Source organism: Sphaerodactylus townsendi, linkage group LG02 (genome assembly GCF_021028975.2).
Source record: "Sphaerodactylus townsendi isolate TG3544 linkage group LG02, MPM_Stown_v2.3, whole genome shotgun sequence".
Taxonomy (NCBI): domain Eukaryota; kingdom Metazoa; phylum Chordata; class Lepidosauria; order Squamata; family Sphaerodactylidae; genus Sphaerodactylus; species Sphaerodactylus townsendi.
The window spans coordinates 118275877-118301362 of NC_059426.1; the positions used below are offsets into that span (position 1 = coordinate 118275877).

Below are 25486 nucleotides of genomic sequence, written 5' to 3' on the forward strand. Positions count from 1 at the left end.
TGCCAAATCTTGATTCTGGACTTTGATACTAAAAGAGGGACCTCTACTTGCAACATTCCTCTCCATCCCGCTACCTAGTCAACTATGCATAGCAACAAACACCTTTCCTGAAGCCTCTACAGTTTCTATCTGGATAACAAAACCCACAGCCCTGGGAAGACATACCTGTTCTCTAGCTCATAAAGCATATGCAAGTGCTAGCTTTCCTGATTCCTTTCTTCCCTAGCTGATGTAGTCACAACCCTTTCTGTTCTTCTGCTGGAGAGCCATCAAACCTTACTTTGAATTGGAATACCTTGAGTTGTAAATTCATCGACTCTGCCTAAAATCTAATCAAAAACTGAACTCTCCCCAGCTCTGACATTTTAGCCTGACCTTCAAACCTAAAGCCAGTTCTTTAGCAAGGCCCTGAGAACATACTTGAGGAAGGTTAGTGTGGTAAAGCCCCACCCCAGCCCCGTCAGTGGGGGCCTCTTCCCTCCTTCCCTTGCTTGGGCATTGGTCAACCTGTCCTGGCCCCCGCTGTCCTGGGAGCAGCTAACACTAAGCAGCCTTTTCGCCCAAAGCTTGTTTGGGGTGAGGGGGGGGTGCTAACACTGCTGTGCCCTCATCCTTGCCATGTCTTCTGGGCTAGCCTCCCCTCCTCCCCTGGCTCGGCCTCTCCCCTCCCTCGCCTGTTCTTCTCTTTCTCGCTCCTCACTCCCTCTCACTTCCCTCCCCTCTCTCAATGCTTGCTCTCCATCTCCATTCTCAACAACCACCCTGCCCCTTTCATCCTCCTCCCTTTTATCCTCTTCCTCTTTCCGTCAGGTTTTCCCCAGCCCCTCCCTCCAATCAGTTTTGCTCGCCTGCCCCCTTGGGCAAGCCCTGCCTGCTCCTGAGCTGGGCTCCATCCTTTTTGTACTGTCCCCTCCCTGGGCGGCTGTCAGGGGTCGTCTGGCTGGTCTGTCACTGCCTCCAAACACCTTTCTTCTGTCCAAGGGACAGCTGGTCCCTTCAGCACCAACCCGGTCCTGGGACGGGCAGCTGGAGAAATTGCTGTGCCACTGGCCGGCCCTGCTCCTAGCCTCATGGAGGCCTCAGTATGCCGCCAATGGACTCAGGAAGCCTCGCCGACCCCTCCCGCCTCAGCCAGTTGCTTTGAGGCTGCGGACGCCAGCCTGCTGCAGCTGTGGGCGTCGCTGCCCTTCCCCCACGGCGCGTCTTCTGCTGCATTGGGGGTCCCATCAGGTGCGGGGAGGGGCTCTGGCCCCAACCCTGGACAGTTAGACTATTGTTTGTTCAATAGGGAATCAGGTGTCTAGCAAACTGAGCAGGTGACTCAGGTATCATTGTAGCATGCCAGTTGCTAGTCCTTATTCTTCCTAGGGCATCACAACTCATTCTTTTCACAGGGCAGCAACTTTACCTGTGTATTACATAAATGCCTCTTCAGAGGAATATTGCAAAACAACCATGCAGGCTTCAGCCTACACATTACAAATACATTTCATTAGTTGACTGAAGTAGCTTTTAGTCAGAGATACTGCAACAGTTAGTAACAATCAAATTAGTTGTCAGCCTTCCCACATGAAATGGAATTTTTTTTAACATTCCATGCTGAGATGTCATTCCCCTCAGAGTAAGAAAAGAATGCTGGATGCTCACCATAAAACTTCCTCCTACTCCAAAGAAGGGAGGGCATCATACCTTACCCTGCCTAAAAAGGGAAGTTCTTCAGTTTTAATGCATTCAATTGCTTTTCCTATCTCTAGTTATGTGCAGTTACTTGCTCAGTTGTGTGTTCATCTAGCTATTTTCTGTACAGCTAAGATAGTAAATGAAGTTTTTCATGGCTTGGGGAAGTACCTTAATTGAGTAGGGTGACCCCCATCTCATTTTGTTCGTGCTAGTTAGCTAGATAACTGAACCCGTAGGTGCAGTCTGAGGGGCAAAGTGCGGGTTTATAATGAGAGGAAGGGAGTCCACAGAAGTTATCATCTCCCCTTTAGAAAGCCTGTGCCTTACAACTTTGACATGTGTAGTTGAATAGTGGCCTCCAAAGCAAGTTAATTAGCCAGTGAATTTGTACTTGGAGGATATTTGTGATTTGTTAAAATAGTCACTTTTTAAATTCTGCAGGGTGCTACTGTACGCAATGAAATGGATTCGGTCATCATTAGTCGAATAGTGAAAGGAGGTGCAGCAGAGAAGAGTGGGCTGCTGCATGAAGGTGATGAAGTTCTGGAAATTAATGGAATTGAAATTCGTGGAAAAGATGTCAATGAAGTTTTTGATTTACTGGTATGTGGAATCTGTTAAAGGCCTAAACTAACATGATTCTGAGAGAACTGAGATCAAATCTAAGCATTTCAAAAGGTAACATCCACTTCTTGCTGATCGAGACTATGGCTTAGGGAGAGGAGGTTTAATCCTTTCATTCCTACAGTTTTCTAACTGATATTGATCCTCTTTTAGTGATTCTGACAATCATAGAAAAGAAGAACATTGATAAAAATTGGGGGGGGGAGGTCATGATTCACAACGTGAAAGTGAATGTGATTTCAGTGAGTGAAACTGTGAGTAGAAGGGCTGAACTTCTTTTCCTTCCAGTACCGTGATTCCACTCAGAAGCAGGGCCCTGTATAGCAGCCATTAGACTTCTAAAAACACTGGAAGACCCAGTTGTGGTGCTCTTAGCATTTCATCTGTTTGGGTCTTTTCTTGTCATGCTAGTTGAAGTTGCCTCTTATTATCACGCTGCCAATTGTGAATTTAAATCTGTTAGTAGTAGTTCAAGCACTACTCTGTATGTTTTGCTGTACAGTATTTGTGACAATAGGGTTGGGCAGCTTCATGTCTAGCAATCGGACTCCTCCTGTATGTCTTATTGCATCCTCCAAGGTGACATTTGAGTAGCCCAGCATGTCATGTTCAAATGGCAAGATTGTAGAGAGATGTTTGATCCTTTTTACTGGGTTTTAGGTCTGAACATTTTACTAATGGTCTTGTTCTTCTATGAAAGTTCTCTGACATCATGTTCTGGGAGATCGGCATCATTTTATTTAAGCAGAACTCTAGGTCTTGAATATAATCATCCAACTTTTTATGTGAGTTTAAGTTGTTTTCACTGTACTTCGACTATTGATCTAAAATCATGGCTGAGCCCTCTAGTTTGCTAAAAATATGAGATATTTGTTGGCTTATTTCAAAGAGGTGTCAAATTTCCCACTGAATGAACATAAGAATTGGGTTATTGGATCCACCCAAAGATCCACCAGTTCAGACGTTCTGTCCCCCTTAACATTGGCACAGTGCACTGCTGTTGCTTTTTTGTTCTCCACCAGGCTAGTTTCTGAGTAAAGCAGTTTCTCACACATACTAGATTCCCATGGGAGTGTCAGTTTCTGTAGCACATCCTTGGAAGGGGCTAGAAAACTAAAGCATGCTCTAATGAAACTAGCAATTGACAAGAGCAGTAATTATTCTCACATACACACCAGTTACTGATCACTGTAAGCAAATACCTTACATCAAAAATTGCAAGCTATTGTTGAAGAATCTGCTTTTTATCATAGGCAGACATGCATGGCACTCTGACATTTGTGCTGATTCCCAGTCAGCAGAACAAGCCACCACCTGCGAAGGAGACAGTGGTATGTGATTTTTAACATATTTACAATATATAAGATACTGAATTGCATGTGTATTTTGTATTCTTTTGATGTAATATAGAAGATTCACTTTTCTTTGTTATGTTACATTTTCAAACTAACTTTTGAAAACTTGAGTGTAAACGTTCTGCCAGGTCTGTGGCTGAGAGCAGCAACAGTAGTCATCTAGCTAGGTCCCACTCCTTTTCTTAAAGTTTCCTTTCCTTCCTTCCTTCCTTCCTTCCTTCCTTCCTTCCTTCCTTCCTTCCTTCCTTCCTTCCTTCCTTCCTTCCTTCCTTCCTTCCTTCCTTCCTTCCTTCCTTCCTTTCCTTCCTTCCTTCCTTCCTTCCTTCCTTCCTTCCTTCCTTCCTTCCTTCCTTCCTTCCTTTCCTTCCTTTCCTTCCTTCCTTCCTTCCTTCCTTTTCTTCTTTCATTCCTTCCCTTTTCTTTCCTTTCCTCCCTTTCCCTTTCCCTTTCCCTTTCCCTTTCCCTTTCCCCTTCCTTCCTTCCTTCCTTCCTTCCTTCCTTCCTTCCTTCCTTCCTTCCTTCCTTCCTTCCTTTCCTTCCTTTCCTTCCTTTCCTTCCTTTCCTTCCTTTCCTTCCTTCCTTTCCTTCCTTCCTTTCTTCCTCCCTTCCCTTCCCTTCCCTTCCTTCCTTTCCTTTCCTTTTTTTAGTTGTTGCTGAAATTATTCTTTTATTTTCCATTTATTGTTGCTTTAGTTTTTCCCTGCTTGCGTTTTTTCTGTTTTATGGTGCCCCTAAAATATTGCTCTGCAAGGTTTTAATGTTTGTAATATATAATTTTAATGGTAATTTGTGATGTAAGCTGCCTTGAGCCTGGCCTGGTTAGGAATAGGTGGGTTAAAAATTGAATGAGTGAATGAGTTTCTTCAAAATATTATATTTTGAACTATGTTTAGAATGTATTGACCCTTTCATTGTCAGAAATTAGTAGTGTTTATTGTGAGCAAATCTGGTGAAAGAGTGAAATTATCCGTCTGCCCCTCTTTTTGTTATAAGTTGATTGTGTTGAAAAAGCCTCTCACTAATCATGTGCACTGAGAAGTACCTGAAACTCAGTGATAATTTAAGATTTGAAGTGTGTGCAAGATGCAGGGGTCCTTCCTCATCATACGTACCTTCAAATGAAGAAGTTGGAGGACTGCTGTCCCCTTCTCCCCCAGACAATTGTTCATTCTTTCAAGACCTCTTTACAGTTGATATGGCTAAATCTACTGATGCAATTTTTTTGCAGCCAAATCATATAGAAGTTCTAGTATTCTCATGGTGATACATTACTTCTTGCTATGTTCATGGGAACATTCTCCATTTGACATGATTAATGAATATTTACTTGGAAAATGTGTATACCACCTCTCCAAAGATTGACATGAGGCAGTTCACAAAGTAAAACATGAAAAACATGAATAAAAATAATTAAAATTAACGAGCAATTAAAAACTCCAGCTGGAGCATAAAAAGAGCTTAAACCATTAGGAGCCTAAAATTATCATCATAAAAGTCCTTAGTCTAAACACAGTGAAAACAATTTTTGAAATGTCACATTGTTTCCTTAAAAGACTGAGTAAAGAATTATTTTGGCCTGGCACCTGAGAGCAGGGTAGGTGCCAGCAGGGGTGTGGAAATTCCATGGGTGAGGCACCACTGCTGAAAAAGTAGTGTGCTCAGTCACAACTGCCTCACCTCTGCAACTTGGGGACACAGAGAACAGGATTTGTGAGGAGCATCTTAACTGGTGAGCTGGACTGTAAAGGAGGAGGCAATCCCTTGACCCCGAGCTCTTGAGGGCCTTAAAGGTCAGAATTAGCCCTTCAAATACATGGCAATGAATTGCTATCAGGTGCTGTAGCTCAGGTTTGGATTCCACAATTTGAGGTTAGATTTGGGAAATGGCTCCGTGATTTAGACTTAATTCTCAGAATGATTTATTGACAGGAGGGGGAATCACAGACATGTGTAATAATTTTTTTTATTTTCTACTAAAGAAAATATTTATTTTATTTAAAAGTTATTTAAATACTACAAAAGTATTTAAAATCACACCTTTTTGTTATTGCATTTAAAGCTTATTCTTACATCTTAATTGCATGGGATAGTGTTTGAATGCTTCTGACCTTAATTGCCTTTTATACTGTTTGCTTGTTTTTACATTGGTGTGTGAACTCTTTGTCCTTTATGAGCAAGCCTTATTTTTGTATACAATAAGGAACATGTACCAGGTACACATCCTTGAACCTATTGGTCTATTTTAGTGTTTATACTTTTTGTTTCCTAGATCCATGTGAAAGCTCACTTTGACTATGATCCATCTGATGACCCCTATGTCCCTTGCAGAGAGCTAGGCCTATCCTTTCAAAAGGGAGATATACTCCATGTCATCAGCCAGGAAGACCCAAACTGGTGGCAGGCTTATCGAGATGGAGATGAGGAAAACCAGCCTTTGGCAGGCCTTGTGCCAGGTATTTTATTATGGAATGCCTACCTATTTACAAAAAAAGTTCTGGTATGACTGTTCAAAATACTTTGTAAACTTGTAGGCTGTTACTGTGGGTTGGACTGTGAGCCATATTCTGCTGGCGTATAAGCAAAGAAAACAGAACATTTAGTCTTTGATGTTTTGACTTGATACCCCTAAATGCCATAGTTCCACTTTCTTCCTTTCTTCAAATGGATGACAGCAGGAGAAGTTACTACTGTGGCAGCTGAGGTCACAGACCTGATGCATTTTAAAAAGTCTGTTGCTGGAAATTACTTTTGCTTTATTTCCGTGTCCAGTCAGTTTGATGTAACGTAGTAAGTTTGTAAGGCAGGACTTGCCTCTCCAAAAACTATGCTGACTCTTCCTCAGCAGGTCTTGCTTTTCTACATGTTTGATAATTTTATCTTTAATGATAGATAGGGGGAACCCAGGAACAGATGTCAAACTGACTGGCCTGTAATTTCCTAGATCCTTTCTTAAAGATTGGTGTGATATTGGTCATCTTTCAGTCTTCAGAGATAAGTTGCATATTAAAGTGAGAAGATCAGCAATTTCATGCTGGAGCTCTTTAAGAACTCTTGGGTGAATGCAACCTGGGCCAGGGGATTTGGTAGCATTTAGTTTATCAATGGCTGCCAGAACTTCTTCCTTGTCTACCACTATCTTCACTAGTTCCTCGGATTCGCCTCCTAAGAAGCTTGGTTCAGGTTCCTACTTTTGATGTACTTGAAGAACTGTTTGTTACTGGTCTTGATGTTTGCAGCCATGCGTTCCTCATAATCCTTTTTTGCCTCCCTTACAGCTAACTTGCTTCTCTTTTGCCACCATTTGTGTTCCTTCTTGTATTCTTCATCAGTCAAGCTAGACTTCCATTTTCTAAAAGACATCTTCTTTTTTCTGATAGTTTCCTCAATCTCCCTTGTTAACCATGGTGGCTTTCTTTTGGACTGGGTGCTGCCTTTCCTAACCTGCGGAACACATTCCAGCTGAGCTTTGATTACTGTGTTTTTTAATAATCTCCAAGCATCTTGGACAGTTTTGACTCTCTTGATTTTCCCTTTCAGCTTCCTGTGTACTATCCCCCTCATCTTTGAGAAATTGCCCCTTCTTAAGGCGAATGTAACTACAATAGTAATTGTCACTTGCTTTCATGCTCACATGCAGAGATACTGAATCTGACAGCATTGTGGTCGCTATTCCCTATCGGCTCAGCAACACTGACTTCCTGTACCAGGTCCTGGGTCCCACATAGAATTAGATGTAAGATCACCTCTCCCCTGGTTGGTTCCACAACCATCTACTCTAAGCCACAGTCATTTAGCATCACCAAAAATGCTCTCTCCTTACCAGGTCAGACCAGGGGCTCGGGAGCAGCAGTAGCAGAAGGCATTGCTTTCACATCCTGCATGTGAGCTCCCAAAGGCATCTGGTGGGCCACTGCAAGTAGCAGAGTGCTGGACTAGATGGACTCTGGTCTGATCCAGCAGGCTCTTTCTTGTGGTCTTATAGTAGTAAGATACTAATTTCTATTGTCCTCTTCACGATAAGCATTTCAACTGATCTCTCCCCTTTTTCCGGAATAACTCAACAGCCAATCATGGTTCAGGTACCACAAATACTCTTGGAAAGAGAAGAAAATGTTTACGTACCTGCTGCAAGAGTCATGCTTATAGTTTTGGTGGTTAATCATGCTGCATGTCCTGGTGTATAGAAGCTGCTTCTTCTTGCCACTGGCGTGTTCTGTTTTGATAGCTAGCTTTTAGCAGATAAGCATCTTGATGTCTAATATTTTCCAGAGAGTAGTTTTGGAGAGCCAGGGTGGTATAATGGTTAAGAATGGTGAATTCTAATCTGGAGGGCAGGATTCGATTGGCCACTCCTCCACATGAAGCCTGCTTGGGTGATCTTGGGCCAGTCAAAGTTCTCTCAGAACTGTCTGAGCCCAGGCAGAGGCAGTCAATGGAAAACCACCTCGGAACATCTCTTGCCTTGAAAACCCTGCAGGGTTGCCGTATGTCAGCTGTGACTTGGCAGTGTGCAGACAGACACAGAGTATAATTTATGGCTTTGCAGACCAGTTCAGAGGCCACGGCAGCCAGGGATGACGCCACCACAGCACCACCTCCAGAAGACTTCCAGGTGGCATGAGGAAGCAATGAAAATAAGAAAACCCTGGCCGCCTGAAATTTTTCCAATGGGCCAAACAAACTTATTCCACCCTTTTGGGTGGTATAAGTTATAGGTTTTCCCAGGCCAGAAGCCAGGGGTTTTCCCAGGCCAGAAGCCCCTAGCTCGCTCCCAGCCGTGCCAGCGTCCACCTTTAGACCAGCACAGCTCTGCAGTCAGCAGCTTTTCCAAGTCGAGCTCCACCTGCCTCTGTATTTGCCCTCCCCATTGGTGTAGATGCCACTTGCATTAGCAGGGTGGGCAAATGCTCCAGTGTGACCCAGTTCTGTTCCAGGAGCCACTTTGCCAACCCCCGCACCCCGACTGGACTGCCCATCAGAGATGTGAGGTGGAACTTTTTTGAACATTTATTTTTCTGCAGAAAATATTCTATTGTTAAAGAATTGTTGTTTCATAAAATTAATAACTATATATAGGTGCTATTGCTAAAATTAGACCAGGTAGACAGTTTCAAAGTTGTCATTAAAATTTTCCAGTAATTATCCTTAGGAGTTATGGATTTATGTGGGAGAATACATGTGTATACATGTATGTTTCAATGTTTAAGGAGAGCCAGTGTGGTATAGTGGTTAACAGCAAGTGGACTCTAATCTGGAGAACTGAGTTTCATTCCCTGTTCCACCACATGAGAGACTGTTACCTGGTGAACCAGATCTGTTTCCCCATTCCTACATTCCTGTTGGGTGACTTTGGGCTACTCACAGTTCTCTGGAACTCTCTCAGCCCCACCTATTTCCCAGGGTGTCTGTTTTGGGGAGAGGAAGCCACCTTGAATCTCCTTACAGGTGAGAGAGGTGGGGTGTAACTCCAAACTCTTTTTCTCTTCTTCTAAATGATTTGAAAAAGAAGAAAAGTAGGTTTTTATAACTCACATTTCTCTGTGTTAAAGAGTTTAGTTTCCTGTTCCCACGTTGTCTGAGTGGGAGGAAACATCCAATGGATCAAACTCATATAATTTATGAAGTGCTTGAGATGAAAAATTACTTTTACATAGAAGCTTATGAACTACCAGAATAAACACAGTACAATTATATAAGCTACATGTACCCATTTTTCAAAATTGAGATGTATTTTGTTCTTACATGTAGATGTTAAGTAATCTGCTTGTCAGTTTACTTAGATTTAGAAATTTCCCTATGCATGCAGCCTTTTATTTCTTATTCTTATTTTATATTATTCTTATGTTATTTATTTTATATTTGTTCATTATTCTTATTTTATTTCTTAGTCCTATTTTTTGTTTAAAATACTATCTTGAAGCTATTACTGCCAACAGAAAATGTTTCTCCCTTTGTGTATTTTAAACTTTTTGTACCAGTGCACACCCTGTTTACTCTGCTATGTCAAGCAGGTTCAGTCCATTAAAGGAGAACTGTTCCATGAGGACTCTCCATTGTCATCTGAATAATGCAGGGTTAAATATCTCATCAGAACCAATACGGTTAAGTGCCTTTGAAGATCTGCTGGCGTAATCATTTGAAAACAATAGACTTCATGGGAGACTCTGAGGGAAAAATTCAAGATGTATTGTTTGCTTGTCTGTACCTTAATTGAAAGTATTTGAGGTGGGAACGATGTAGTTCATTTCCAGAGGAATGTTTTTAGAAATCTATCTAGTGTTAAAATAAATAAATGAAGTAGTCTGTTTTATGCAAAAAACTCTTAACTCCCATCTCAGTCCCTCTAACCATCCTGGCTGATGAGAAGCTTCTGCTTAGTAAATGTTACTAAATGCAAGGCAAATGCTAGTAAATGCTTTCCATTATGCATAGAACTGTGCAGAAATATATTTACTGCCAATTCAAGGGCATTCTGTTAAGGATTTTCAGTATATCCATTTTTGTGAGAGAATAGTTACCAGTATGACACCATCAATATTGTCCTCTGGTGATTCCCAAGCTGTACGTTTTCCAGAGTTGTTTGGGTGGCTTGTCAGGCTGCCAACACAATCATGTTAGGGTGTTGTGTAAGCTGTTACAGCTAAAGTTGCAACTATGCACTATGTATACATAGATTTGTTACTGCTTTTCCATATATGAGTCCTGCATTCAGAGAGGCTGTTGCATAACTGCTGCCTCTACGTAATGCGAAGCTGATATTCAGCCTTCTGTATAAGACCCAGTAAATAGGGTTTCATTTGTACTTCCTTCTTGTAGCTTATTGTGAAAACACATGACTGGGAGAAGTAACTGATTGTCCATGAGAAGAATGAAAGATGTGATTCTCCCTATTGATGCGATTCTCTTCACTTCCCCTTTTAGCTAAATATTTACTAGTCAAATCAGTTATTCTGTTGCTTCACTGACCCATAATTTTAAATGGCAGCACTGACTGGGAGAGTTGTAGTGCTACTGCCGCCCTGCCCCCTTTCTCAAAATTATCTACCCAATAAATACAGGGAAACAACTGCCCAGTAGTGTGACAACAAGAAACAAGGGAGTGGCTGAGAATTGATTTGCTCTGGGTAAATCCTTCTACTTCACTGCTGTTACCAATGATATTTGTCAAGCTGGTTAACAATACGGATACCTGTTATTGATTTAACATGTTATTAATATTGGCTGTTAGATTTTCTTTAACATAAAGAATTGGGGTACATTTTCTTATTCTTCCATGTCAGAGAAGGTTAACTAATCGGGCTTTTGTTTGTTTACATAGTACATTTTAATTCCATTTTTCCTCCAAAGAGCTCAGGACAGAATACGTAATGTTATCTTCACAACAACTTGAATGAAGTGTTAGGCTGAGAAGGGACTGGCCCAAGCTCACCGAGCAAACTTCATAACACAACAGGAATCTGGGTCTCCTAGATCCTAGACCAACACTAACATCCGCACCATGACTACTCTTGGTGTGTTGAACAGGTGTAGAAAAGATTTTGTGGGTTGGACAGTCAGCCCCCTCTTGGTCTTATCTCCATACTAGAATTTTTGCCATTCTGGGTGCTTTGCTAGCCAGCAACACTCAGATACCTATACCACTCAGGTTTTTCACTCCCTCTTCACCCATATATATATATATGCAAGGAAGATAAAGCAGCTGTGTGAATGAGTGCAGGAGATGTCTGGCCTGCTTTTGCAAAACAGGTTGGGGAAAGGACAGTAAAAGGGCTAGCATTTTTGCAAAAAAAAAAAAGGATACAAAGTATTTTGCATACGGAACATTTCTAGAGGCTTCACCCGACAAGGTTCCTCCAAGAACCTTCCAGGGTTACTGGTGAGGTCGCTGCTGTAGGCAAAAGCATTCTTCCTTTCTCAACAAGAGCTGGTTGCTCTGATTTCTTACTTTGCTTGCTTCTGTCTCTCCTCCTCCACCCACTCCAGCTGAGAGTCTTCTCATGCATCTGTGATTGCAGGAGCTGGTAAGTGGCCCATTGGGCTAAGGGAGAAGAAGTACTCTTAGGAGGCTTAGGGTTGGGAGAACCTGTCTACAGTGGGGGCCAGTTATGTTGCTAACTGTATTGCTGCCACTGGTAGACCATTCACTGCTGGTGAATTTGTTAATTAGTGCATGGTTAAAGTATTGGAGCAAATGTGCTCTGATAAGGTACCTTGTGTTAGTTGTGTCACAAAATGGATATCTGAAATCATCAGGTACGTTGAAGAACTAGGAGGAGAGCTGCATCTGCAAATGTCACAGATGGTTGTTAAATCGTTACACTATCTTAGTGCAGTGCTGTTATGAGGCACTCTGCTGTGGAATTACCTTCTTCTGTGTACTTAATGTGATTGATATAGGAATCCTTCTGAGATACAGTCATCCTAAAATCATTCGTGTATTCTGTCACAGAAAATTAGAATTGCCTTCATTGCTAATCATGTTTGTGTTTGTATTTTTATTAAGGAAAAAGCTTCCAGCAACAAAGGGAAGCCATGAAACAAACTATAGAGGAAGATAAAGAACCAGAAAAATCAGGTAAATGAAGCATTTGAAGAAATGTCTGCAATAATTTCCTAATGTTTAAAGAGGAAAAAATACTTAACCTGTCTTTTGGGCTCTTCCCAGGGCAGGTCAAAATATTATTTATTCACAGCTATCTCAACATGTTTAAGGAGGGGAGAGGTTTAAGGAGGGGAGTTGCTGACACTTTGGCAGCATATCCCCATCCCATTGGTGAAACAGGGATCTAGAAGCAACATAGCGACAGCATCCGACTCTATATTTCTTGTCTATATCAGTGGTGGCGAACCTATGGCACGGGTGCCAGAGGTGGCACTCAGAGCCCTCTCTGTGGGCACGCGCAAACAGAGTCACCCATACACACACACACACATCTACTCTGGCCTGGGCTGCTGGGCTCGATTATTAGCATTAAACCTAAGACCTATTTTTGGGAAGCAGTGTAGGTAACCCTGTTAAAAGCTGTTAAACCCCACTGATTTTCATGCGAAGAACTAAAGCACGATCGTTTGGGTGCTGTGTGGTTTCCGGGCTGTATGGCCGTGTTCTAGCAGCATTCTCTCCTGACGTTTCGCCTGCATCTGTGGCTGGCATCTTCAGAGGATCATGAGAGAATGCTGCTAGAACACGGCCATACAGCCCGGAAACCACACAGCACCCAGGTGATTCCGGCCGTGAAAGCCTTCGACAATACATTAAAGCACGATCCTTCACCTGGGAGTAAGCTCGGTTGCTGAATGGGGCTTGCTCCTGAGTAAACCCTCCTAGGGTCATGATTCACCCGTTGGAAGAATTGCATGGTTGCTTCAAAGCAAAGCCACCGACTACCACCAAGCTTACTCCTGAGTAAAGCACACCTCTGAGCCAACCATTTTTTCTAAACTAAAACCTCAGTGTTCAGGTTAAATTGCTGTGTTGGCACTTTGCGATAAATAAGTGGGTTTTGGGTTGCAATTTGGGCACTCGGTCTCGAAAAGGTTTGCCATCACAGATTTAAGAGAAATATCCCTGAAAAATAAAATTTACTAACTGGAGCCAAAATAGATTTTTTTAAAAAAAAGTTTATTATAAAAGAGAGGGAGATAAATAAAAAGGTGATTGGATTCCAAAGCTGATTAAAAACACAGTACAGAGAATACTCACAATAGCAGAACATAGATGTTCAGATGAAAAGCAATACAGTTGAACTAGCTAAGCTAAACACATATAACCTAGGCTGTAGCAGGTTCTTCAGATCATGTGCAGAGTTCTTGCATTAACGAGGCTGAAGGGGTTGCTGAGTCCTACCCATCTTCCCATGGCTTTCGTTTCCACAGGGTACTGCAAACTAGAGACAAGGGAAAATCCCAAGTGTCCAGATATTTGCGGTAAATGGAATTTGACCTAAGCCAGTCTCCTTTCGTAGACTGGCTTCAGTGAATCCCATGCAAAGTTCCATCTCTGATGTTAGAGACTGCTGTGACCAATCAGAGTCATATGATTATAGTCCCAATTCCCTCAAGCACCTGGTAATGACTCTAGACTTCTTTGACAAATAGGTGACCTGGCCCAAACTGGATTGTCCTTTGTCCAAAAGGGATTAAATCTGCCAAGATGCTCCAGTGAGGCATGGAAGAGAATGGGTCATTTTAGTTTAACTCTGTAAGGGTCCAAGATCCCAGACACTCCAGGTGGCACTCTTGTGCTATTAATGTGTTGCGTTTCTGTTACAGTGCCAACCTGCAAATGAGTAAGACCAGCAGCGGCCCATACCCGATCACTTTCTGTTGTGGCTCCCATCTTGTGGAATCGCTTACCTACATAGATTAGAAAGGCTCCCATACTATGTTATTCTGCAAAATGTATAAAATGGAATTGTTTAGGGGGGACAATTTTGTAAAATAAAAAGGACCATAGTAAAGTGAAACTGTTCAGGAGGACACTCTTACAAAGAGTCAACAGTGTAGTTTATGGCACTGTTGGTTGTACTTCATTTTTAAAAAAATTCTGTAATCCAGTTTTTCCATGTTTTGTGTCATGTCTTTTACTGTTTTTATTGGATTGTTTTCCAGCTTTGTAATCCAGTTGAGTTAAAGTGTTCATTATATGTAGTGGTTAGTGGTTAAGAGCAGGTGCAGTCTAATCTGGAGAACCGGGTTTGATTCCCTGCTCTGCCACTTGAGCTGTGCTTATCTGGTGAACTAGATTAGCTTGCGCTCTTCAGCATATGCCAGCTGGGTGATCTTGGGCTAGTCACAGTTCTTTGGAGCCCTCTCAGCCCCACCTACCTCACAGGGTGTTTGTTGTGAGAGGGGAAGGCAAAGGAGTTTGTAAGCTCCTTTGGGTCTCCTTACAGGAGAGAAAGGGGAATATAAATCCAACTAGTCTTCTCCTCCTTCTCCTTCTGCTTCTACAGTTTTATTACATTGCTAAATGTTGTAATCTGCCTTGAGTCTCATCAAAAAAGGCAAACTATTTACAAAATAAGAATATAAATACTGCTCTAGAATGGACTCTTTTGTTCTCAGAAAGAGCCAGATAAAACATACCATTATAGACTTCTGGGGCTGATCTTGATCAGGGCCAGGTAACCTTTCAATTGTATTAGCATGGGCCTTTCATTCTTTGTCATGATGATGTTATCCAGGAATTCAGCCTTGATAAATATGATCAAAATAATGAATCATTCATTTTTGTAAAGTGATGTTATTAACACTGAGATTATGGTAAGAGATTTATAGTGTTGGTATGAAAAGCAAGTACAAAGTGCCAATATTTATGGACCTGCTTGTTTGCTGACAATTGTGTGATATTTGGATGTAATATGAATGTGATCTTCCAGTTATTATAGCTGCCAATCAAGAAAAGCATTGGTTGTAATATTTGACCCAATTTGAATCTCATATGCCTATTTTTTAAACTTCTAGGAAAACTTTGGTGTGCAAAGAAAAACAAAAAGAAACGGAAAAAAGTTCTATATAATGCCAATAAAAATGATGGTAAGGTATTTCAAATGATTTCAGGGTTGTTTTGGATTTCTCCCCTAGTTTTGACTCCTACTAGTGTGTTTTTCTGGCATCAATATATTCTTTTGGTGGAAGGAGACTCTTCCAGCAAAAGAAAAAATTTCTGGCAGTGGAATAGATTGTAGGATCCAACTCTACGCATTAAAAATATAGTTCACTTGTTTCTATAACTGGTATTTATTGGTTTTACAAGCAAGAAATTAAGAAACTTCAGTTACAGTTCAATTAATTTTCTTCAGTGGACTTAGAAGGCCGTAACTCTGTTTAGGATTGTATAGTTACTTAACTGCAAAACCATAGTCAATGACTACATTAATATATTATTTTACATTTGTTTGCTATCACGATTTTTTGTTAGTGTGTGTTTTTATTTATATGTAAGCTGCTGGGACTTTGGGTAATACAAATATCTAAAATAAATAGGATGCTATGAAAACTGCATAAGATATATAGAGCATATGGAAGGAGTAATAGGAATGTACAGTTCTAGAAGGAGTTAGATGCCATTTCTGTTTGTTCAGTATTAGAGAATGGTCACTGAAATACTTTCTGAAATGGCAAGTTGAGTAGTGCGTTAGATTATTTTAATAGAAGTCTATTTTCATAATTAGCTAATTTACAATTTTTCTAATTTACAAATTTACTAATTTACAATCTTTGTCACAAGATGTCATTATCATAGCTTGGATCTCACATAGATTTCTGGAGTGCTTGGATTTGGTAATGCCGTAGTGCCTCCATGGCAGACTTCTAGTTCTCCCACTAAGCTCCCCCTGGGGATCTCCCACCCCCAGAAGTAGTTATTTAAGTGTTTCTTTGGGGCAACTGCAAGAAGGAGGAAATCAGTACAAGTAATCCCCCCTCCCCTTACAGCCACGGAAATCTAGGCAGGACCAAGCTCATGGATGTATAAAATGCCACATGAAACCGAGGAAAAAGAGGAAAATAGCTATTGTTTACATTAGAACCCCAGATAATGTTTGTGGCCTGAAAATATGGCCTGATATTCTCAAAGACTCAAGAACAAGCCCTAATGAATATGGAAATATGGCATTATCTGAGACTTGAATTATGTAATCCAGGCATGTGGATCCACTTAACTGAAGGTGCCAGTGATGGAACTTGAGATCTTGTGCATATAAATGATTTACCCCATTTCTGAGCTACAGCTCCTCCCTGCTGAATGTCATGGTAGTTAATGCTCACTGTGGGAAGAACATTCACATTTTATTTTTGTCTTTCTCTCTGAAGATTATGACAACGAGGAGATCTTGACTTATGAGGAAATGTCCCTTTATCACCAACCAGCAAATAGGAAACGACCTATTGTCCTGATTGGCCCACAGAACTGTGGCCAGAATGAACTGCGGCAGAGGCTAATGAGTAATGAAGCTGATCGGTTTGCTTCTGCAGTTCCTCGTAAGTTTGACATTTTGAACACATTACCACTGGTCCTGGGTTCTGAAGACAAACCCCCACCAGCTGTGGTAAGCAGCCTCCAGCATGCATGCTGAAGGGCAGCATTTCAGATTGTTTTGCTCAGCATGCCGAGCCAATTCTCCACTGCAGGGGCTCAGGTCCTCCCAGTGCCTCCGGTCAAGTACAACCTTAATCTTCTCTCTCTCCTATTCTCTTTCGCTGTCTGGAACACCACCGTCTACACAGGGACACTCAGGCTATGATTTCATTTATATCCTACTTTCCCCCTCAGTGGAAATCCAAAGCAACTTACATCATTCTCCTCCCCTCCATTTTATCCTCAAAGCTATCTTGTAAGGTAGTCTAGTCTGAGAATGTGTGACTGGCTTAAAGTGACCCAGCAAGCTTCCACAGCAGAGCAGGGATTTGAATTTGGGTCTCAGTTTCTAATCCAGCACTTTAACCACTGCATCACAAAACAAGGATGTGTGTGTTGCTAAGAAGATTGTATTTTGTAAATATGAGGGTACTTCAAAGTGAAATCTTTTGTTTAGCCCTTTTCACAAGAATGTTGGTTACTATCAGTAACTTGATTAAGTCCTCATTTACACAGATACAGTTGTCATTTCTGTATGCCTCTGGAGTTTCAGTTGCATATAACATTCCTTCCTTCATGTGATACATTTTTGGGCAGTATGTCTTTGCATGACTGCACATGTGCTATGCACCTTGCAGAGAATTCTGTAACTATTTTGAGCCTAGTAGTGCTTACAGGCCTTTCTGGATGACCAACTAAAGCCTGACATTGTTCATTTAACACTAGAATATTCTGCTGAGATTCCTTTTCAAGTAGCTGTTAACTTTCCCTTATAAAAGCTTACGAAAATGTTTTCTACATTGTTTCAGTCTCTAAGAACTAATAGTCTACATTTACTGTCTTTTTTTCGGCGGGTTGGTTTTAGATACAACACGGAACAGGAGAGACACTGAAGTAGCTGGCCGAGATTACCATTTTGTGTCACGACAAGCATTTGAGGCTGACATAGCTGCTGGGAAGTTTATCGAGCATGGTGAATTTGAGAAGAATTTGTATGGCACCAGCATAGACTCTGTCCGGCAAGTGATCAATTCTGGAAAGATATGTCTCTTAAATCTTCATACACAGGTATAAGCAAAGTTTATTTATTTACAAAATTTATATCCCATCTTTCTGCTCTTATGAGTGCTACCCAGATGGCTAACAGTTTCAATATAAATGATAAAATACATTATAAAACCATTATAATAAACCCCTCTCTCAAATATACGGAATTAAAACAGCTTTTAAAAGGTTTAAAACAGAAAAAATACATATAAAATATGAAAGACTGTTTTAGAACATTCCCACCTGCTGGCAGAAGGCAGCAACAGAAAGGGACAGACAAATCTCCCTGGCGAGAGAGTTCAAGAGCTTTGGTGCCAAGAAGACCCTCTCCTAGTTGCCACCCATCTAATCTCAGAAGCAGGGCCTCTGACAATGACCATAATTGTTGAGCAAGTTCGTAAGGGATTAGGTGGTCCTTCACATACGTTGATCATAAAGATATACAGATTTGAAGCTCGGGACCAGCTGGCTAACCAGTCGAAGCTGGTAAAAAACACTCTTGGCCACACCTGCCGCCTGTTTATTTAGCAGTAGTCCAAGAGCACCTTCAGACTAAAGACCTGGTACTTCAAGGGAGATAGGACCCCATCCAGAATGGTTTACACCTTAAACCCTGGGTAAGACCTTCCTCCCACCAGTAGCAGTTCCTTTTTTCTGGATTAAGCTTCAATTTATTAGCCCACATTCACTCCAAAGCTGCCTCCAGGTACTGGTTCAGGGTTTCTGCTGCCTCCCTGGAATCAGCTGGAATTACAAGATAGAGGTGTCAGCTGCATATTAGTGACAGCCCAGCCCAAATCCCCAGGTGGCCTCACCCTGTGGTTTCTTGTATCTTTTAAACAGCATAGGGGACAAGATGTACCCTTATGTAAGACCCCAGCACCACCTTCTGAAACCTATTCTAGTAGTACTAGAACACAGTGGTGCCTCCCAATCCAGATAGGTGGTCAAGTTGTAATTTTTGCTTTGCAGTAGTTCAAAATTAACATGTTGGTGAAGGATCTACTTTCTAGAACTGGTTTTCACGCACTTGGCGTGTACAATCACTCTCTGGAGCATGCTGTTTTTCCATTGAATCAGGTTTACACAACTAAATGTATTTTAAAATCTGGTTTGTTTGGCCTTTTGATGGAGAGGTTCATAGCACACTGGTTGTACAAATCTTCTCACTACCCTGGTCTTTGATCCAGGCAAGTGACAAAGAAATTACTTACCTCTTGATTCCCAGGGCTGCTTTCAACCTAATGCAGCTGCTGATCATAGCAGGTATATAAGGCATGAGTGAGGGCAGAAGCGTATCAAGGATTATCATCTCCGGGTGCCCCCCGCAACCCCCCCACATGGGACTTGAGACTGGGGCTGGGACCAAGCCCCTCTCCCACCTCTCTGCAGGCTGGCTCCTGCTGTCCCCAGGGCCTGGAGAGGGCAAAAGCCAGCCTGCACAGTGGCCAGGGAGCAGGGCTTGGGGGGAGGGGGCTCAGTGGTGGCGAGTGGCCCAGGCAGGTGCTACAGCTGCCCACCGCCAAGCCCCACCTCCGCTTTTCTGCAGGGGATGGGGCTCGGTGGCGTGTGGCTGGGGCACATGCCATTTTGTCACATGAGGGTGGCGCCCAGTGCCCCCCCACATGACCGAAAGGTATGCACCCAGGAACATGTGCAACCCCATATCCCTATAGGCCATATGCCTCTGTGTGAGACATATACCAGGAAGCAATGGCCAGGTGAGCTTTTCAGGAATGTTCCTGAGTGTTTAGGTACTTTACATTTCATTTGGAGTCTTAGCAAGCACCAGTGTTAATCCTTCTGTAAAATACAGCTGAAAATGGCTCTTGAAGAGGGTCCCTGCACTTCCTTAGACTTTTCCGCAGTTGTACTCGTAACTTCTTAGAACATTTATCTTTTCAACTATCTGTTAAGAGAATCCATGAGCCATATGTTGCTAGCTACTAAATTGTGCCATTGGATGAGAAACAGAAAAGGACTCTGCAAAAACACTTGGAAACAAATTGAGAAATTTTGCTTTCCATCCCTTTCAGTGGTGTGTAACCCTACATTTTTTTCTTTGGAAGAAAAGAACACTCCATAGTAGGGTTGTGGGATATCCTAACTTTGAGTCTTGCAAATATTAAAGTAGTTACTTTTCACAAGTTCCTATTGACAAATATATTAAAAATGCATAATGAAAATCTTCTCTGTATAAGTGTTGGTATTTCTCAGCTGTGGTCCTCCCTCTCCTGCCATTGTCAGTAACTGACATTTGGACAGATACCCTGATATATTACTTAAAAACCACAATTAGAAACTCGAATCTTTTTCTTAGCATAAGGAGAAGAGCCTTTTTGGATCTGACCAATGATTCAGCATCCTGTTTCACACAGTGGCCAACCAGTTGCTCTAGAGAGCCAATGAACAGAGCATAGAAGACAAGGTCTGCCCCTGATGTTGCCTCCTAGCACTGGTTTTCAGAGGTTTGCATATATAGCATATCTCACACTAGTTCATGTTGTTTAAGCTGAGTTCATTTTGACAATCACTCATGCCTTCCAAACCCAAAAGACTTTTTTTTTTACAATTGTAGGTTTAACTTGTCAACGGAGTTTTTCTGCGCAGACATCTTGCACTTCAGTCACCATAGAAATTCACTAATCATAATGTTGTGATGCTGAAATTGTACTAGTGTTAGATAATTCATATGAATAATGGAATACATTGCTCTGTGTGAATATGAATAATTTTAACTGACACAAATGACGTTTCCCAACAGTCACTGAAGAGCTTACGTAATTCAGACTTGAAGCCATATATTATTTTTATTGCGCCACCTTCTCAAGAGCGGCTTCGTGCATTACTGGCCAAAGAAGGCAAAAATCCAAAGGTAATTTTAATGTAGTTCAACATGTCTACTGCTGTTGGTCAGCTTTGTTGGTAAACGTTTCAAAGGTCAAAGTGTGAGAGAATTTCTCTTTAAAGCATACTGTGATCCATTTTCAACACCCAGCGTGATGTTGAACATTTTCTTCTACTGCACTAAGCTGGAACACACAGCAAGGGGCAAAGAGGATTTCATGCCTAACCCTATGCCTTTAGCCACACTCCTTCTCTTATCCAGGGGTGCTGTAAATATCTGCCTAAGCCTGTTTTGGAACACATGCTGCATGTTGACAATCCTTGTTTAGTATTTGTTTCTGTTTGTTAAAAAATATATCACTTTCGCAGAACAATTAGTGTAAAGCTGCTCATAATACATTATGAATGTTTGGCAGTGTAGTTGGGTGTCCTGTATGGATGATGTCCCACACTTCACAAAAAATCTTAGTGTAGTCACAGGCAATGAGTTTAGCAAAACCTCTGGTGGCCCTGGAATCAGATGCACAACCCCATTCCTGACACAACTCATCAAACCAGTTCAGTAGGCCCCAGGTAAGCATTGCAATGCAAAGGAAATTTGCATCCAAAAGTGCATTAGTTTCATTCCCACAAGGATGTTTACTGGATTAGAGCACATCCGTAAATAAAACACTGGCCATTCAGTGTTAAGATTATAACTGCAGATTTCAGATTTTGCCACCAAGTGTTGAAACAGCCTTCTCTCCCAGCCTTCCTTTTATCTGTGTCAAGTTTTTGCGGTTTCTTACTTGTATATTCTAATAGCCAAGTCTGCCAAATCTAAGGTGCAGGACTCATGCCAGGAATGGAAGTAAATGGGGCTCTTTAGACTGAGTGTAATTGCAAATGTGGCTCTCTGCAAGCCACAGAGTGCGTACTACTGATTTAGATGTTTTGGGTACATTGTTTGAAGCAGGACACACAGTTGTTGTTTTTTTATTAGCTGACCATTTCTCTGGGAAGTACATTTCAACAGGAAGGAAGATAGTATAGTGTAGTTGTTTACCTCAGTTTTATTAACATTTTCTCTTGGTAGCCTGAGATGATTTTGATGATAAAATAGGTGCCTCCTTCCCCTGTGCCAACTTCCACTCCAGACTGCAGTTTCCTGCAGCTTCTTGGGTCATCATTGCAACCAAACCTCTCAAGTAAAAAATAGGCTGAGTATCATGCTTGAGTTCTGGAACTGCCATTGTTAGAATACCTTGCTTTCTCCAGATCAGCTTGCACAATCTGTGATTACATTTGTATGTGTTAATGATGTGAGATCTATAAATTATTACTGAGAGAGCATAATTACTTTGGTTTCACTTTCAGCCTGAAGAACTACGAGAAATTATAGAGAAAACCAGAGAGATGGAACAAAATAATGGCCATTATTTTGATACTGCAATTGTTAATTCTGATATCGATAAAGCATATCAAGAACTACTTCGTTTAATTAACAAACTTGATACAGAACCTCAGTGGGTCCCATCTTCTTGGCTACGGTAAAAAGAACACTTCCAAGGCAAAGGAGGCCTTGGCCAATAGAAGACTGACTTATCCCTGAGATTAGATAACAGGTTAAGCTCTAGCACGTAATGATCAGTGCAAAGGAATCACGCAAAGAGGACAGTTCTGGTGTGATTTAGAATATAGGACTTTCACCACCTTTTGACCAGACATGAATGGTCTGAACAAGCCACTACCTTTATAAAAAAAATTTGAGTTAGCCTTTAAATTAGATTTTCTGTTTAGAATTTTTGCTTAAAACTTGGCAGTTGAAGCAAGTTGTATAAATATTGGTTATTATTTAACACTGTTAACTTAATGAATTTACCTGTATGGAATATTGGACAGAGGAACTAATCTGAATGCTCTCTCAGCGGTATAAAAGGACCACTTTAATTTGGGATTGCCCTGTTAGGCTTGAATTTGTTACTGATAAAACATTCCATCATCAAATGGCACTGCAGTTTTCAACAGAAAATATGTACAATGTAAATATTTCAACTTTTTTGTCTTCAGTTATTTGTAAATCAGATTTGACAGCTTATTAAATAGTCCTAAATCTCACAGAACATGAATTATATATAAGCTGATATTTTAGATGAGGTATTTTTAAATTTATTGGTTGGCAGCCACGGTTATCCCACGGCACTGTAGAAAAAAATTAGAAGGGAAAGGTTATATTTTTATGAAAATAGACATTCTTATATGGATTTTTAAAAACAGATTTACTTCCTGATAATGTAAAATGTCTTTTATAACCAAGAAAGCAGACTTTCAGATAATGAACATCAGAATATTTTCTTGTATTTTTTTACCCAGGTACAAAATGTTTCATGACTGTTTGTCATGTAGGTAGCTAACTGGAGTTATTTAAATCAAATTATTTGCCCTTGATACTGTAAAACAAAATGCCTAGTGAGAGAATGTGAATTGCTAAATTAGAAACAGGGCTTGTTCTTTTTTTTAATAGGACCAACATATCTCTATGTGCAATTGGAAATACTTTTGAAGGTTCCATTATTATTATTTCTGTTACCTTTGAAGGTTCCATTATTATTTCTATTACATTTATGAACCATCTGCAAGTATAGCTGCTTTTTGAAATTTATTAGTTTTGTTGTTTCTTTCTGGTGGCATCCTTGAATGTGAATATTAATAGTTTTCTTTGTTTTCAGTCATAGCTTATTTTTATACACAGTCATACACACTGGAATTACTTCAACACACACGAATATAACTAATAGTGAAGAATTAGTTGTCTTTCCATGTTTTCATATTTTTCTGTAAAAGGTTCAACGGAACAAATCTAACCAAGATTGATACATTTTTTAGTTTTCATAGCTGAACATATTATTCGTTGATGTATGGAGTGTGTGAAAAGCTAGTTCTGACAAACTGATTGGAAGAATTTCATGAACGTTAGGAATCTATGCCCCCACTTTAGGGGAAAAGGAAAGAGAAATTTGTAAGAACCTAGAGCCTCCACTCCTGTGTATGCTATACACAAATGGTCTTACACTGTAACAAATTGATAAAGAGATCACAAAATCACTCAGATGTGCCTCCATCCAATAAAGCCTTTGGGTAGGAGAGAGAAATGTTATAGAATAAACTATGTGTCACTGTAACGTCTGCAAGTAATTGTTTACCTAGTACGTCTGGTGAAAAGAGGAATGCGTTGGTGAGTTTTTAAAAGTGTGATTTTAGTCACCAGCATTAAGACATCGTGGGCCACTGCAGATGTAGTACATAACTTAAAAATGAGAAATGGGCTGCAGGCTCATACATGCCTTTCCAGTCTCACAAAAACTACCCCCACACACAGAACCTTAACTAAGGAGAGTGCAAATAAAGGCAAGTTTATAAACTGGCATTTGAAACTGATTACAAACGTATTAATCATGGTTAATGGTGGCACAGACATGGAAAGCTGTGTTTAAGGGCAGTGGAACCCGTGCACTTGGGGGCAAGAGAAGAGAGAGTGCACATCTGTGACCTTTTCTCAATTCTTGGCATTTCTAATAAGTTTGTTGGAATTACCCAAGTGTGGAATTATTCCTCCTTTAAGAGAAACAGTTCTGATTCATGAGATCTAAATGTATTAGTAGCCATGAGAAAAAAATTCTGATTTTTAAAAATATTGTAGGTTAATTGTGACATTGCCATTTAAACTGATTGTAATCTATGGTGAAATAGTGCAATTGGCACCCCATACCATCAGTATGTTAAGCAATAAAACTTTTTGTGTCTTTAATTATCTTTTGAATTCTTCAGATGTTTTGAATTTTAATTGGAACATAACCTTTAAATGAACAAACTACCAAATGGTGTCAGCTGTTTCTTGCCTTTGCAAGGCCTAAATGTTCATATTGACCTCAGGTTACAAATTTGCAACATTTTGGTAGACTGCCATGGAGTCTTCGCAGATCCTTTTAAAAAGGCCAATAGAATTGAAATGTATCCATATTATGGTATTCCATATTATAGAGAGCAAAAAAGTTGGTAAAACTGTCTTCTAGATAGATTAGTGGCGAGAAATATTTCTTTTGCTAATGGGTTCCTGTTGACAACCCATGAACGTAATTGTTTAATATGAAGAATTAACAAAGGCATAAAAGCCTTGACGTTTGGGTAGCCCTAGGTTGTAGACTGATACCATGTACACTATTTGGAGATGTTAAGAACTGCACATTAATGTAAAAATGTAAAATATTTTTAGGCTTCAAATAAATCACTGTAAATTTATCTGTCAGGCTAAGGTGTTTCCCTTGTACCAGCAAATAATCACTCAGGAATTCAACGTCAAATGAAGACTGCAGCCCAACCTCTGTAGTATTGTTACATTATAAACTACCACAATTACTTCAAAGTGTTCATTTGCACTGAAGCTACTCAATACTATCAATATTTTATCAGCCACTGTTTTGTTTGATCCTGCAAACATTTTTCCCTCTCTACTACAGAAGGCATTGGGGAAGTGCAGTGAAGAGGGTAACAGCAGAATTGCAGTTCTTTCACAAGTATAGACTATACTAACGGGGCCCCATTGTAGACATACATTCAGTGCTATTTTCCACAGTCTAAAACCAATGCAACACAGGCATGTGACCAAAACTATAAGCTGCTTATTCCTTGTATTGTGTGGGATCGCTTATTTTTGGCATGATGCAGCATGAGGAAATTCACTGAATATAAATGGTGAGGGAGTATCTGATGGAAAAAATCTTCTAGGTATTTCTGAACTTTGTTAGTTAAGTTCTTCCTTACTCAATTACAAAAAGAAGCAACGGTGCACCTGTTTTGAAGTCCATGACAGACA

The 25486-nt window shown here is 40.7% G+C and overlaps 1 protein-coding gene across 2 annotated transcripts in view; it reads left to right on the forward strand.

Moving 5' to 3' along the window:
* PALS1 (protein associated with LIN7 1, MAGUK p55 family member) overlaps positions 1-24912 on the forward strand; it is a 68206-nt gene extending 43294 nt beyond the window's left edge. For both annotated transcript variants that reach the window (XM_048483984.1, XM_048483985.1), the window contains 9 exons: positions 2122-2283; positions 3558-3635; positions 5929-6112; positions 12163-12234; positions 15126-15197; positions 16476-16643; positions 17606-17808; positions 20552-20662; positions 21991-24912. In XM_048483984.1, coding sequence (XP_048339941.1) covers positions 2122-2283; positions 3558-3635; positions 5929-6112; positions 12163-12234; positions 15126-15197; positions 16476-16643; positions 17606-17808; positions 20552-20662; positions 21991-22167 — 1227 coding nt within the window. In that variant the 3' untranslated portion in view covers positions 22168-24912. The remainder of the gene's footprint in view (positions 1-2121; positions 2284-3557; positions 3636-5928; positions 6113-12162; positions 12235-15125; positions 15198-16475; positions 16644-17605; positions 17809-20551; positions 20663-21990) is intronic.
* The last annotated feature ends 574 nt before the right edge of the window (positions 24913-25486 follow it).